Consider the following 12,845-nt stretch of genomic DNA (forward strand, 5'->3'; position numbering starts at 1 on the left):
CTCACTGTAGGGGCTCTGACACAGGTGGCTGAAGTGGGGAGGAAAGCTGAGGAAGGAGCTGAGAAATAACAATGTTTTAAGATGGGAATGGTGGTGCAGAGCTTTCGGACAACGCCTTGTGCACTGCACCAAACACAAAAGTCCCAGAACGCATCACATGGTGTCTGAGCCCAGAGGCTCACACACGAAAGTTTTAAAATAAACCACAAATTCATAAATCTTTAACATTACTCAAGTATAATCAGATTACCCTCCTTCACCTGATATAAAGACATAAAAATTTCATTTTAAATTTTTATTATGAAATCAAACATATAAACACATGTATGTATGTGTGGATATGGATATGTATGCACACACATGGAGAAAAATGCACAAAACATCTGTATAACCAACATCCAGATCAAGAATCAGAACGTTACCAGTATCCCCACACCGCACCTGCTTTCCCGCTTAGCCTCCCCTGATCACCGTCCTCCCTTTTATGAGAATCATTTCCTTGCTGTTGTCTATTGTCCCACTGCTATGTAACTGTCCCTAAACAACAGACTTCCAAACTCTATGGATTGGTCAGACACGGTGTGCCTCACTTCCGGTATCCAACACTGTACTTGTGAGGTTTGCCTATGTTGCTCTGCATAGCAGCAGGTCATTGACTGCCCTTCTTTTGCTTTATTGGATTAAAAAAGCCTGACATACTGCATACTCTTTGTAGGAAGTTACACCATAGAGACATACGTGGAAAGCTGTCATGGTCATCACTCCCCAAGAGCCTCGCCATAGCCCAGGTAACCATGCTGACTGGTTAGCATGAGTCCATCCATTCTTCTCCCTTGGAAGGAGTCACAGACTCAAGGTCTACAAAGGCCAAAGTAGGACCTGAAAGATGCCTTGACACAGACAGCGGACAGGTATTGGACTGAGGAAACCTGGGCCCTGTTTACTCAGAACTCCACAGCGACCATGAAACAAATTTATAGGCTGGATATAGCCCACTGACCACCGTTTTCCAGATGAGCGCTCTAGATCATGTGTTATTTCCCAAAACAGCTATATTGAGTTGTAATTTACATACAATAAAATTCCCCCCTTAAAAGTATCCGATGAAGTTTTTTAGTGTACTTACAGAATTGTGCAGGCTTCACCAAAGTCTAATTTGGGGATATTTTCACCCCAAAAAGAAACCTTGTGCCCGTTAATAGTCACTGTCCGTGTCCATCCCCAACTTCCAGTCCTGGGCAACCAACAGTCTACTAATCTGTGTCCACAGACTTGCCTGTTCCAGACATTTCATAAAATAGAATCATACAGTATGTGGTGTTTTGTAAATGACTTTCCTGTTTAGCATAATGTTTTTGAGGTTCATCCATGGTTTAGTATGTATCCGTAGTTCATTCTTTTTAATGCCAAATAACATTCCATTATATGAATATACCACATTTTGTTTATCCATTCATCAGGTAATGGAATTTATGTTGTTTCCACCTTTGGGCTATTATAAGTGATGTTGCTATGAATATTTATATAAAGCTTGTGTGTGTGTGTGTGTGTGTGTGTGTGTGTAGAAACCTATTTTCATTACTCTTGTGTAGCCACCATGCACAATAAGAAAAAAGGGATAGAACTGCTAGTAGGAAGTCTGTTCAAGATTTGAGAAGCTGTGGGGCACCTGGGTGGCTCATTTGGCTGAACATCTGACTCTTGATTTTGGCTCAGGTCACGATCCCAGGGTCGTGGGATCGAGTGCCATGTCGGGCTCTATGCTGAGTGAGAAGCCTGCTTAAGATTCTTTCCCTCTCCCTTTGCCCCACTTCCCTGACTTCCCCCTCTCTCTCTAAAAAATAAAAAAAAATTTTTAAAAAGTTTTGAGAAACTGCTAACCTGTTTTTCAAGGTGGCTGTACCATTTTATATTCTACCAAAAATGTTTCGGGGCGCCTGGGTGGCGCAGTTGGTTGGGCGTCTGACTTCAGCCAGGTCACGATCTCGCGGTCCGTGAGTTCGAGCCCCACGTCGGGCTCTGGGCTGATGGCTCGGAGCCTGGAGCCTGTTTCCGATTCTGTGTCTCCCTCTCTCTCTGCCCCTCCCCCATTCATGCTCTGTCTCTCTCTGTCCCCCCCAAAAAAAAAAGTTTCATGGCTCCAGTTTCTCTTTTTGATTCTAGTCATCCTAGCGGGTGTGACATGCTATCTCACTGTGATTTTGATTTGCACTTTCCTGATGATTAATGATGTTGAGCATCCTTTCAAATGCTTGTTCGCCATATATTTTCTCTGGAGAAGTGCTTATTCATTTTTTTATGGCCAAAATAGTTTCCATGTATAGACATACCGCATTTTATTTACAGATTCATCAGTTAATGGGCATCTGGGTTGTATTCACCTTTGGTTCTTATGGATAATGTAAACATTCATATACAAGTTTGTGTGCGGACATATATTTTAGTTTTCTTAGGCATATGCCTAGATGTGGAACTGCTGGATTATCTAGTAACTCTTGATTTAACAACTTGAGTAACTACTAGACTGTTTTCCAAAGCAGCTGCATATTTTACATTCCTACCAGGAGTGTATGAAGGTTCTGATTTCTCCACATCCTCACAACTCTTGTTATTATCTGACTTTCATAGTAAATGTGAAGTGGTAATGATTTGCATTTCCCTAATGAATAATGATGTCAAGCATCTTTTCATGGACTTATCGATCATGTATATATCTTCCTTGGAAAAATGTCTATTCAGATCCTTCTCTATTTTTAAATTGGATTATTTGTCTTTATTATTGATTTGTGAGAGCTCTTTATATATTCTGGATACAAGTCCCTTATCAGATCCATGATTTACAAATATTTCATCCCATTCTGTGAGTTGTCTTTTCACTTTCTTGATGGTATCCTTCGAAGCACAAAGGTTAAAATTTGATAACATGAGCTTATCTATTTCTCCTTTGTTGTTTAAGCTTTTGTTGTCATATCTAAAAATACTTTGCCAATGCAAGGCCATGAAAGTTTACCCCTGTCCTTTTCAATGTTTTAGTTTTAGCTCTTACATTTAAGTATTTGATCCACTTTAAGTTAATTTTTGTATGTGGGGTAAGGGTCCAATTTCATTCTTTTGCATGTGGCTAGTCAGTTGTCCCAACACCATTTGTTGAAAAGACTATTCTTTCTCCATTGAATTGTCTTGCTGCCTCTGTTGAAAATTAACTGACCATAAATGCAAGGGCTAACTTCTGGACTCTCAATTCTATTTAATTTCTGTATATATCTAACCTTATGCCAATACCACAATTGTTTTAATTACCACAGCAGTGTAGTAATTCTGATATTGCAAGTGTGAGTTCCCCAAGTTTTTTTTTTCAAGATTATTTTGACTATTATGGGTTCCTTGCATTTCCTTATGATTTTTAGGATCATCTTGTCAATTTCTGCAAAAAAGTTAGCTGAGACTTTGATAGGGATTGTGTTAAATATGCACACTGCTTTGGGGGAGTACTGCTATTTTTATAATATTAAGTCCTCTGGTCCATGAATGTAAGATGTCTTTCACCTTATTTAGGTCTTCTTTAATTACTTTCAATAATGTTTTGTAGTTTTCATTGTGTAAGTCTTAGACTTCTTTTGCTAAGTTTATTCATAAATACTTTATTCCTTTTGATGTTACTGCACATGGAACTGTTTTCTTATCTTTATTTTCAGATTGATTATTAGCATACAGAAACACAACTGAATTGTGTATATTGATTTTTTATCCTGCAACCTTGCTGGGTTATCAGTTCCAATATTTTTTTTTGGTGAACGTCTTAGGATTTTCTACATACGAGATCATTTCATCTGTGAATGGCAGTGGTTTTACTTATCGCTCTTTAACGTGGGTGCCCTTTCTCCCCTCTTGCCTAATTGCCCTGGCCAGAATATCCTGTACAATGTCACACAGAAGTGGCAAAAGCTGACGTCCTTATCTTGTTCCTGGATTTTAGGAGGAAAGCATGTAGTCATTTCCCATTAAGAATAATATGAACCGGGGACACCTACCCAGCTCCACTGACTGAGTGGAGCTTCCGACTTCAGTTCAGGTCACAACCTCACAGTTCGTGAGTTCAAGCCCCACGTTGGGCTCTGTGCTGATACCTCAGAGCCTGGAGCCTGTTGTGGATTCTGTGTCTCCCTTTCTCTCTGCCCCTCCCCCCACTCGCACTCTGTCTCTCTGTCTCTCAAAAATAAACGTTAAAAAAAATGATATTAATTGTAAGGTTTTTTATAGGTGCCCTTTACCAGGTTGAGAAATTTCTGTTTAATTCCTATTTTTTTTAGCGTTATTCAATCATGAAAGAATGTTGGATTTTGTCAAATGCACTCTTATATGTCTTTTGAGATGCTCATGTGTTTCTTTGTTCTTTACTGATATGGTGCATTACATTAATTGATTTTTGGATATTAAACCAACCTTGCACACTTGGGATAAATCCTATATTGTATCATATCTTTCACACGCTGTTGCATCCAGTTTGCTAGCATTTTGTTGAAAATGCTTACATCTATATCCATAAGAGACATTGGTGTATAGTTTTCTTATGATGTCTTTGTCTGATTTTGGTATAACACCGATCTCATTCAATGCACTGGGATGTGTTCCCTCCTCTTGTATTTTCTGGAAGAGCTTATGCAGGATTGGTACTAATTCTTTAAGCGTTTGGTAGAATTAATCAGTGAGGTCATCTGGGCCTAGGATTTTCTTTGTGGGAAGTTTCAAAATTACTGATTCGACCTTTTGGCTTGTGATTGTTCTATTCAAATTATTTATTCTGAAGTCAGTTTTGGTCATTCCTATCTTTCTAGGACTTCTCCATTTCACTCAAGTTATCTAATTTGTTGGTATACAACTGTCCATAGTATTCCCTTTTATACATTTTAATTTGTGTGAGGTGGGTACTGATGCTCCCTCTCTCCTACTTTAAAAAATTTGAGTTCTCTCACTCTTTTTTTCTTGGTCTGTTAGCTAAAGATTTGCCAATTTTTTGGAGATTATTTATCACTTTTATAATAGAATTATTACCAGAAGACATAAAAAGTGAGGGGGTAATCACTACAATAGGAGGTGAAAGAACATTAATGTAAATCCAAGCTTTTGCTGCCCCATTCCCCCTAGATGCTGATATGGTTTCCCCACAGTTTTCTCCATAATGCACTTTACCATCTCTGCCTGGACAGTGGAGGTCAAGTGGGTCTTGGGGATCGAGGAGCACTACAGGGCACTGGTGGCCTGGCCATTGCTTACCAGCAGTGGTCAGCCATACGCTGTGGGCAGAGTTCATTCAGGGCTGTCTGGTCTGACGTCATAACTCACCGATACTGTTTTTGTCGTGTTTCCAGCTCTTTACGTCTGTGCTGCTTGAGAATGTGAATTTGGTCATCGCAGGCCAACTTTGCTGTGGGGAGAGGACAGGTGTGAGAAGAGCCACAGGAAGAACGGTAACAACGTCCAATATTCAGGTTTCCCTCACACACCTGCCCATGCATCATCTTTATATGCATCATCTCATTTAAGCCTCTGAACACTTCCCCAGTTCATGTGTAGGAAACTGGGGCTTAGGGAGGTTGAATAGCTTTGCCTTTGAACTTTGCCCAAGGTCACACACCGAATGAGTGGATTTTCAGCACAAGACTCATGTCCATGCTCTTAGCCTATTATAAAAGACAAATCCAGTGTCCCCTCTTACTGCCTGCTCATTCGGCAAGCTGGGGGCCCTGCACCTTGGAGCTCTGAGAATCATGTCCACATACATGAGCCAGGCTTGGTGGTCATCAGGATTTATGGGGGCTGGACAATGATTCTCTGGAAGGTACAGTGTATGGAGCAAGTTGCCTTAGCTTCCCCACATGTAAAATGGGTATGATAATGCCAATGTCAGGGTTATGGTAGGGATTTAGTGAGCACTTCACACAATGCTTGAAACCCAGTAAGTGGGAACAATGACTAACATTATTGTCCTTACAATCATGATGGACCTAGGCTTCCTCTTCCTCCCCCTAAGCCCAGATTCAAAGGTCTCTTGTCTCTCATCTCAGGAGTGGGGCAAGTGGCTAAAGTCAAGGTCAAGCTGCTCAGGGCCTTTAGAGCAGGAGAAGCCAGCTCATGACTACCCTTTATACTGTTATTTAGGGTAAAGCCAGTGAACACAGTGGGAGCCCAGACTAGCAAGATTCCAGAGCATCTCCTACCAAGATTCCAGAGCATCTCCTATAATAGTGCTTCTCCAGCTCTCTGTGGGTTTAAAAATTTCCATCTAATCACAGACTGATATTTCTGTAAACTACAATAAAACTTAACTACTAGAAAAGAAATAAAAAACAAACCAAGGACATTCAAAGCATAAACCCTGTTTTTATTATAAGATGCAACGGTCACAGAATAATTCTTGCAAGTTGCTATAAAAGTTTGTAAATGCCTACTCTCAGTCTTGGTACCCACCTCTTTACAGACCAACAGCTAACAGTTCCTAGCCCACACTCAGAGCACCTTCTGGCTGAGGAAGCTCCAGTCCAGGGCTTGGAACTGGGGCCCAGAGAGGAAGATCAAGGGGGCACCTCTTTGTTCTCCAGTGGGGATGTTAAGCCATCCAGCGGGGGGCAGGGTTAAGGCCACTGAAGGCAAGATGAATATTAACTGACAACAGCTGCCATTGGCTGTAGGTGACACTGTTGTAGGCACTCGACATTCATCATCTCTAATCCACCTCGAAGAATTAGCTTATTTCTCAGGCACCTGGCTCTGAGGCATTGAGTCTTCAATGTCAGTGGTATGAAGAAGTCAGAACGTGTGGAACTGCACATACCAAGTCTCAAAAGCTGTCAGCTCCATTTCTCCTGGTCCTGAGGGTGCCGGACATCTACCCCAGTGACCGATGGAACTTTTGGGAACACAGCAGGTGACAAAGCCTAGACTGAATGCCCCAGAGTTCTGGAGAGGGGGGTAGATTCCAAAAGACTGACGTGAGTGCCTTAATGAAGCTGTCTTTTCACACAGGTGCTCTCGATCCCTGGGACCACAGTGACAGCCCTCTGACATTTATGTTCACCCCAGGTGCAGTGGTGGAGCATTAGATTGCAGAGGTTACCATGTCGCTCATGGGCAGGGTCCCCTCATTTCCGGATTGTCCAAAGGATTGGTCATTGTGCCATGGGGTGGATTAAAGATGGCCATAAATTCTTTGAAATTCTTTCCATTGAGAGGTGGGATCTATGTCCCCTTTGAGTTTGGATGGGCTCTGTGACTGCTTGGACCAACAGAATAAGGTAGAAACTACCCCCTGACAGTTTCCAGGCCCAAACATGAAGAGACCGGCAGCTTCCACTTTCTGTCTCTTGGAATACTCGCTCTTAGAAGCCAGCCACCGCATAAGAAGTGCAACTACCCTGTGAGGGCCAAGCCGTGAGAAGCCCAACTCCATGGAGAAGGCTTCCAGAATGAGCTTCCAGGTGGAGAGAGAGGCCATGGAGCCCTGAGGTGCTAGACATGTGAGAGAGGAACTGTCCTCGAAGGGAGCCTTCTAGCCCATTGTCCTCAGTTGATGCTTCGTGGCTCACGGACAACCCACCCAGCTGAACCTTTTCCAAATTTCCATCCCATGATGAAAAAATGAAATGGCTATTTAAATCCACAAAGATTGTTACAGAGGAACTGATAAGCGAAACATGCTGGATGGGCAGCTTCCATGTGCCCCTTCAGAATCTACCCTTCACCTCATCCTGTCCCTGAAGGTCCCTGATCTTGTCCTCAATTTGAATAAATTGCATCAATGGGCTTTGTGTTGGGTTCAGCCACTGGGAGCCCTGACCAGAGAGAGGAGGGCACTGGAGAGTGAGGAGAGGACATTTATTCCCCAGGTCCTCTTGTAGTGTCTCCCTGCTGTCTGCATCTCTACTAGGGGCCACAGCTACTCCCAAGGGAGCTCTGTCTCTAGGACACTCCCTATCTGGATTATTCTGGCATTCTTCCCCTCCCCTCACCCCAGCAGGACTGGCAGTGCTAATGGTCTACACCTTTCTTTCTTTGTTTTTTCTTGTGATGAGAACTTTTAAATTTTTATTTTCACTCCACTAAACAGTGTAACATTAGTTTCAGGTGTACAATGTAGTGATTCAACACTTCCACACATTACCCCATGCTCATCACAGCAAGTGCATTCCTTAATCCCCATCACCTATCTCACCCATCCCCGCCCACCTCCCCTGATGAGAACTTTTAAGATCTGTCCTCTTAGCAATTTTCAAATATACAGTATGGTATTATCAACTATAGTCACCACCTAGGAAGTCTTAATACAATCAATTTTTAAATAATTCATCCCAAACCCATAAATTCTAAATATTAAAAAAAAATTCAGTGTATATTTTTTGAAGGCTTCCCAGTTTGTGGTAATTTGTTATGGCAGTCCTAGAAACTAATACACAGAGTAAACCAAGTTTGGCCTACACCTTTCTTTTTTTATGTTTATTTATTTATTTTGAGAGAGAGAGGGAGAGAGAGAGAGAGAGAGAGCATGAGCAGGGGAGGGGGAGAGAGAGAGAGAATTCCAAGCAGGCTCCGTGCTGTCAGCAGAGAGCCTGATGTGGGGCTTGAACCCACAAATTGTGACATCATGACCTGAGCTGAAGTCAAGAGCCAGATGCTTAACCGACTGAGCCACCCAGGCCTCCTAGCCTATACTTTTCTAAACATCCTCATTTGAATGTGCCATATGTTTTTTGCTAGAAAGGGATGCGGGGTCTGTGAGGAGAAGGACTGCACAACCAAGACCCCTCGTGGGAGGGGCAGGGAGAGACTTGGAGCTAGTGTTTTTCTGATACTAGAGAAAGAGAAGTGCCCTGTCCACAACTGTTCACGTTCTGGCCACAAGACAGAGTGAATTTGGTGATTTTTTTTTTTTTTTTTTCTGTGAGGTCAGGGAACAAAAATCTTTCTAGCTCCAATCATTCCATTCAGAAATATTTTTGGAAATTGGTTCCTTAAATTCCATGTCAGAAACAATGGGAGGGGGCGCCTGGGTGACTCAGTTGGTTGAGCGTCCGACTCTTGATTTTGGCTGAGGTCATGATCCCAGCGTGGTGGGATCGAGCCCTGTGTTGGTCTCCACACTGAGCATGGAGTCTGTTTAAAATTCTCTCTCCCCCTCTGCCCCTCTCCCCTGCTCACTCTCTCTCTCTCTCTGAAAGAAAGAAAGAAAGAAAGAAAAAAAGAAAGAAAGGGACGTGGCCTGGCAGTTTAAGAACACTAGGTAGAGAACTTTTTCCTCCTCTGTCTTGATTTTCTTAGCTAAAAAATGGGGTTAATCATCACTTCCATTTTGCCTACCCTGCCGGACCTCTGTGAAGGGGAAGTCACTGCACCTGTGTTCCCCCTCACTTTTCTAGTGGTGCACAGCTTTGGAGACATCTTGTTCTGGGTTTAAAGTGTGAACAAACTGAAGGGCCACAACGTGAAGTCAGATAGAACTTTGCCAAGGCATGGATTTGACTCCCACACGCTTACAGGTTAGTGCACAACGGGGAGCCATTCGGAGGGACAGAGTGGCCTCAGCTGACTTCTGCCATCCGTTCCTCTCTCTGCTCCTCCACACCAGGCCAGCTGCCCGTCTCTTATGGGGAGTGGTCTCCTGAGGAAGTGCCAGATTGGCACGTTCGAGGGTCTTGCTTAAGAGGGCCGACTTTAGGTACTTTTCTCTTTTTAGCAAAATGTGGGACTTTAGGTTTAACAACTGGTGACCATGACCACCAGACCTGGCCATGGCCCCCCTAGGCTGCCACTTGGGGCACTCCTGGTCAACCTCTTCCCTTCCCAGGCCTGTGCGTGTTGCCCTGGAACCTGTGCCCCACTGTGACCTCACAGAGAGGAGGACTGGAGAACTTACCTGGAGAGCGGCCCCTCTAGGGGGACGTCCCACAGGTATTTGCTACTGGGACTGTAGTTACCCTCTGACAAAAAGGGGGTCATAAGCTTGCCCCTGAAGGACTGTAGCCCAGAGGGAGGACACTGCTGAGCATGTGGCCGGGGGCCTCTCCCTGCACCCTCTTAGCACGGGGCTTATTAGCACCCTGAGGAAGGTCGCACCTCTGCAGGTACACGGAGGCACACAGCGGCGGTATCATTATTCCTACGAAAACAGTCCTTTGAGGAAGGAGTTCCTGGGAAGCTCAGGAAGGGGAAGGGGGCTGGGCCACTCACCGCGTCCATCTCTCAGGACAATCTCGCCCTCGCCGGTGATCCAGCGGTAGCAAGGGAACTCGATGTAATCCCCGCAGGGCGTCTTCAGCGTGATGTACTTCAGGTACCAGTCATCATGGAGCCAGTACTTGCGCTTCTCGATTTTGACCAGCTGGATGTCACCCAGTTCTTCATCCACTGTCACGTCGTAAGAATCCACCTGAGAGGATAAAAAAAAAGGTGAATGAGGTTGTCTGGGGTTCCTGAGCCTTTGTATCACCAGCCTAGATGTCTGCCGAATGCTTCCCCTCGGTAAGGCTCCGTGCTGCACCCGGGGAGACAGAGGCAAGTCCTGGGTTCTGCCCTTATGGAGATGGAGGTCTGGTGAGTAAGCGATGGACGGCGCTGCTCAGAGAAGGACATTCTGTGATCTGCACGCAGCTCAGAGGAGACGGAGGCTCCAGGCAGGGGTGCCCTCTGCTGGGCCGTGCCGGGTGAGGGGCTTCTTCAGCTGCCCTGCTCATGATGAGGGCAGGGGGGCTGCTAGCCTTTCCACCCGACAGGGCTGCAGGGGGCACACTGGCCCTCGCACGAAGGGCAGCCCTCTGCAGCTCGCAAAAAGCTTGCTGACGATTGCTATAGACCCTCCTAATGATGTCAGGACGAGGGCCGTCATGACCGTGTCACCGATGAAGAGACTGAGGCTTACTAAATCCCAGGTCAGCTATTCATTGTCAGAGATGGAATTCTAATCCAGATCTTTCTGGCACAGCCACCCCACGTCTCTCTTGTTCTCCGAGGAGCAAACAACTGAGTGAAAATGGGGAGGCTCACTTGCCTAGATGAAGTTGCCTAGATGCACGCCATCCTAGGGCATCTGCGGGTCACTGGGCCACAGCGACTGGAGACTCCACTGTCCCCTCCCTCAGAGAAGCTGCTCCATCTCTTCCTCGGCTACCACCCCCAGCTGGACATCTAGCCCTCTGTCTGAGAATCACACGGTCCTGGAGAGGCTTCTTTGGCCCCAACTCCCTTCCTTTTTTATTCCAGGGTGCTGGGCTTGTCCCTCCCAAGAGAGTGTCCGCCTCAGGTGTTCATGACCCTCTTACTTTAGAATGGCCGTCCTCTCCCTGCTACCCCTGCCATCAATACCACAGACACTGTCAGTCCCCGCCAGTCCCTTGGAGCCACAGAAAAGCCACTTCCCTGGAGCAGCTGTCCGGGCCCAGGCCTCACCGCACGCTGACTTCCCTTTCCTTGGCCTGCAATGCCAGCAACAAAAATGCCTCACGGCCCTTCTTCTACCCTCAGGAATTCTCTCCTGGTTTTGAGCCAAGAGGTGTGAGCTCATGGGCTCAATTTCTTCCTCCCACATCTACTCCTGGCTACTCAATTTGCTGTGTGTAGTCAGGGATGGGCCTCAGTGAAGGAGCCCATGCTAGCTAACACCTGCTCACAGGCAGTGACCTCAGGAGTCCAGGAGGGAGGACCGGTTGGTTCTGATGCATACAGCAGCCAGTTGCCTGTACCCTTGGAGAAAGGAGCCCCTCAGGCATCATGTCATTTGGATTTCTCAATGGTCCGGCAAGCTAGGCATTATCCCCCCTTGCTGGGTGAAGAAACAGAGCTTCAGGGAGTAAAGCAATTTGCTGAGGCCCATGGTCAGTCACTTTGGATGGAGCTAGAGTATGACCTCAAGACTGGGGCTGACTGAGCTTCCCTGTCACAAAGGCTGGCCTTGCCCTCTGCCCCACACTGCCCACTCCCAGTGTTTGGTGGAAATCTCTGTCTTGGCCCCAGGGGACAGCTGAGGTCTCTGTCGATCTCCCTGGCAGGTGAGGCCTGGAGTGGGGGGTGGGCCCTATAGATGTCCAGTTGTGGGTCACTCAGTGCCCACTCTGCTTCTCCAAATGGACACTGGGCCTCTTGTCCCACCAGAACCTTCCTGCTAGCCCACTCATGCCTCAGCTCAGGGGGGTCTCTATTCTCTCCCACCCCCAGAAGTCACCCCAAAAGAGCTGTGCCCTTCCTTTCCTCTCCTCGCAGCTCTTCAGATGATCCAGCCCCTAACTGGGACTCCTCTCCCACCCCTACACCCCGGGGCCTCCTGGCTTCTTCGCAGGCATTAGCACACTGCAATACGGACCTCAGGCAGGCCTGGGAGTCAGTGCCCTCCGGGACCCCGCCTGTGGATTCTGCTTCCCACAAGACACACTGTGCGGTAGAGGGGTTCTTTCACCTGCAGGACAGTGACTTCTGGCAGCACAGATGAGGTTGCACACCTCTTAGGGACCAAGATGTGCCATCCCAGCATAAAGGCCTGGCCCAAGCCACAGGGAACAGGGAGGAGGCTTCTGCTTTCTAACCACAAGCGTCTGGCATCTTTGGTAACCACAATATGTGAGCTGCTCACTGTGCTCAGAGCCAAGAGGCTTGCTGAAAATATCCAACTTCCCATTCCTCTTAGGAAGTCCTCCTGGGGTTCCTCTGGAAGTTTGGTGGGAGGAGGGTGGAAATAGAGACACATGGGGTCACATGCAGGATGAACACCTTTCCCCTCCATTTACCTCACTATCACACGGAGAACTCTAGATTCTTCCATCAAGGGAAAAGTTCAAGGATTGGTGAAATCTGGCTTAGAAAGT

At 46.1% G+C, this 12,845-nt stretch overlaps 1 protein-coding gene across 1 annotated transcript in view; it reads right to left on the reverse strand.

Moving 5' to 3' along the window:
• The window catches only part of ALOX5 (arachidonate 5-lipoxygenase), a 49,949-nt gene that overhangs the window by 33,822 nt on the left and 3,282 nt on the right, over window positions 1-12,845 (reverse strand). The window contains exons 2-3 of the mRNA XM_027062562.2: window positions 10,222-10,420; window positions 5,344-5,425 (exon numbers count right to left, since the gene is read on the reverse strand). Of these exons, the coding sequence (XP_026918363.1) occupies window positions 5,344-5,425; window positions 10,222-10,420 (281 nt within the window). The remainder of the gene's footprint in view (window positions 1-5,343; window positions 5,426-10,221; window positions 10,421-12,845) is intronic.

The sequence above is a fragment of the Acinonyx jubatus genome, chromosome D2 (assembly GCF_027475565.1).
Source record: "Acinonyx jubatus isolate Ajub_Pintada_27869175 chromosome D2, VMU_Ajub_asm_v1.0, whole genome shotgun sequence".
In the NCBI taxonomy this organism is placed as follows: Eukaryota; Metazoa; Chordata; class Mammalia; order Carnivora; family Felidae; genus Acinonyx; species Acinonyx jubatus.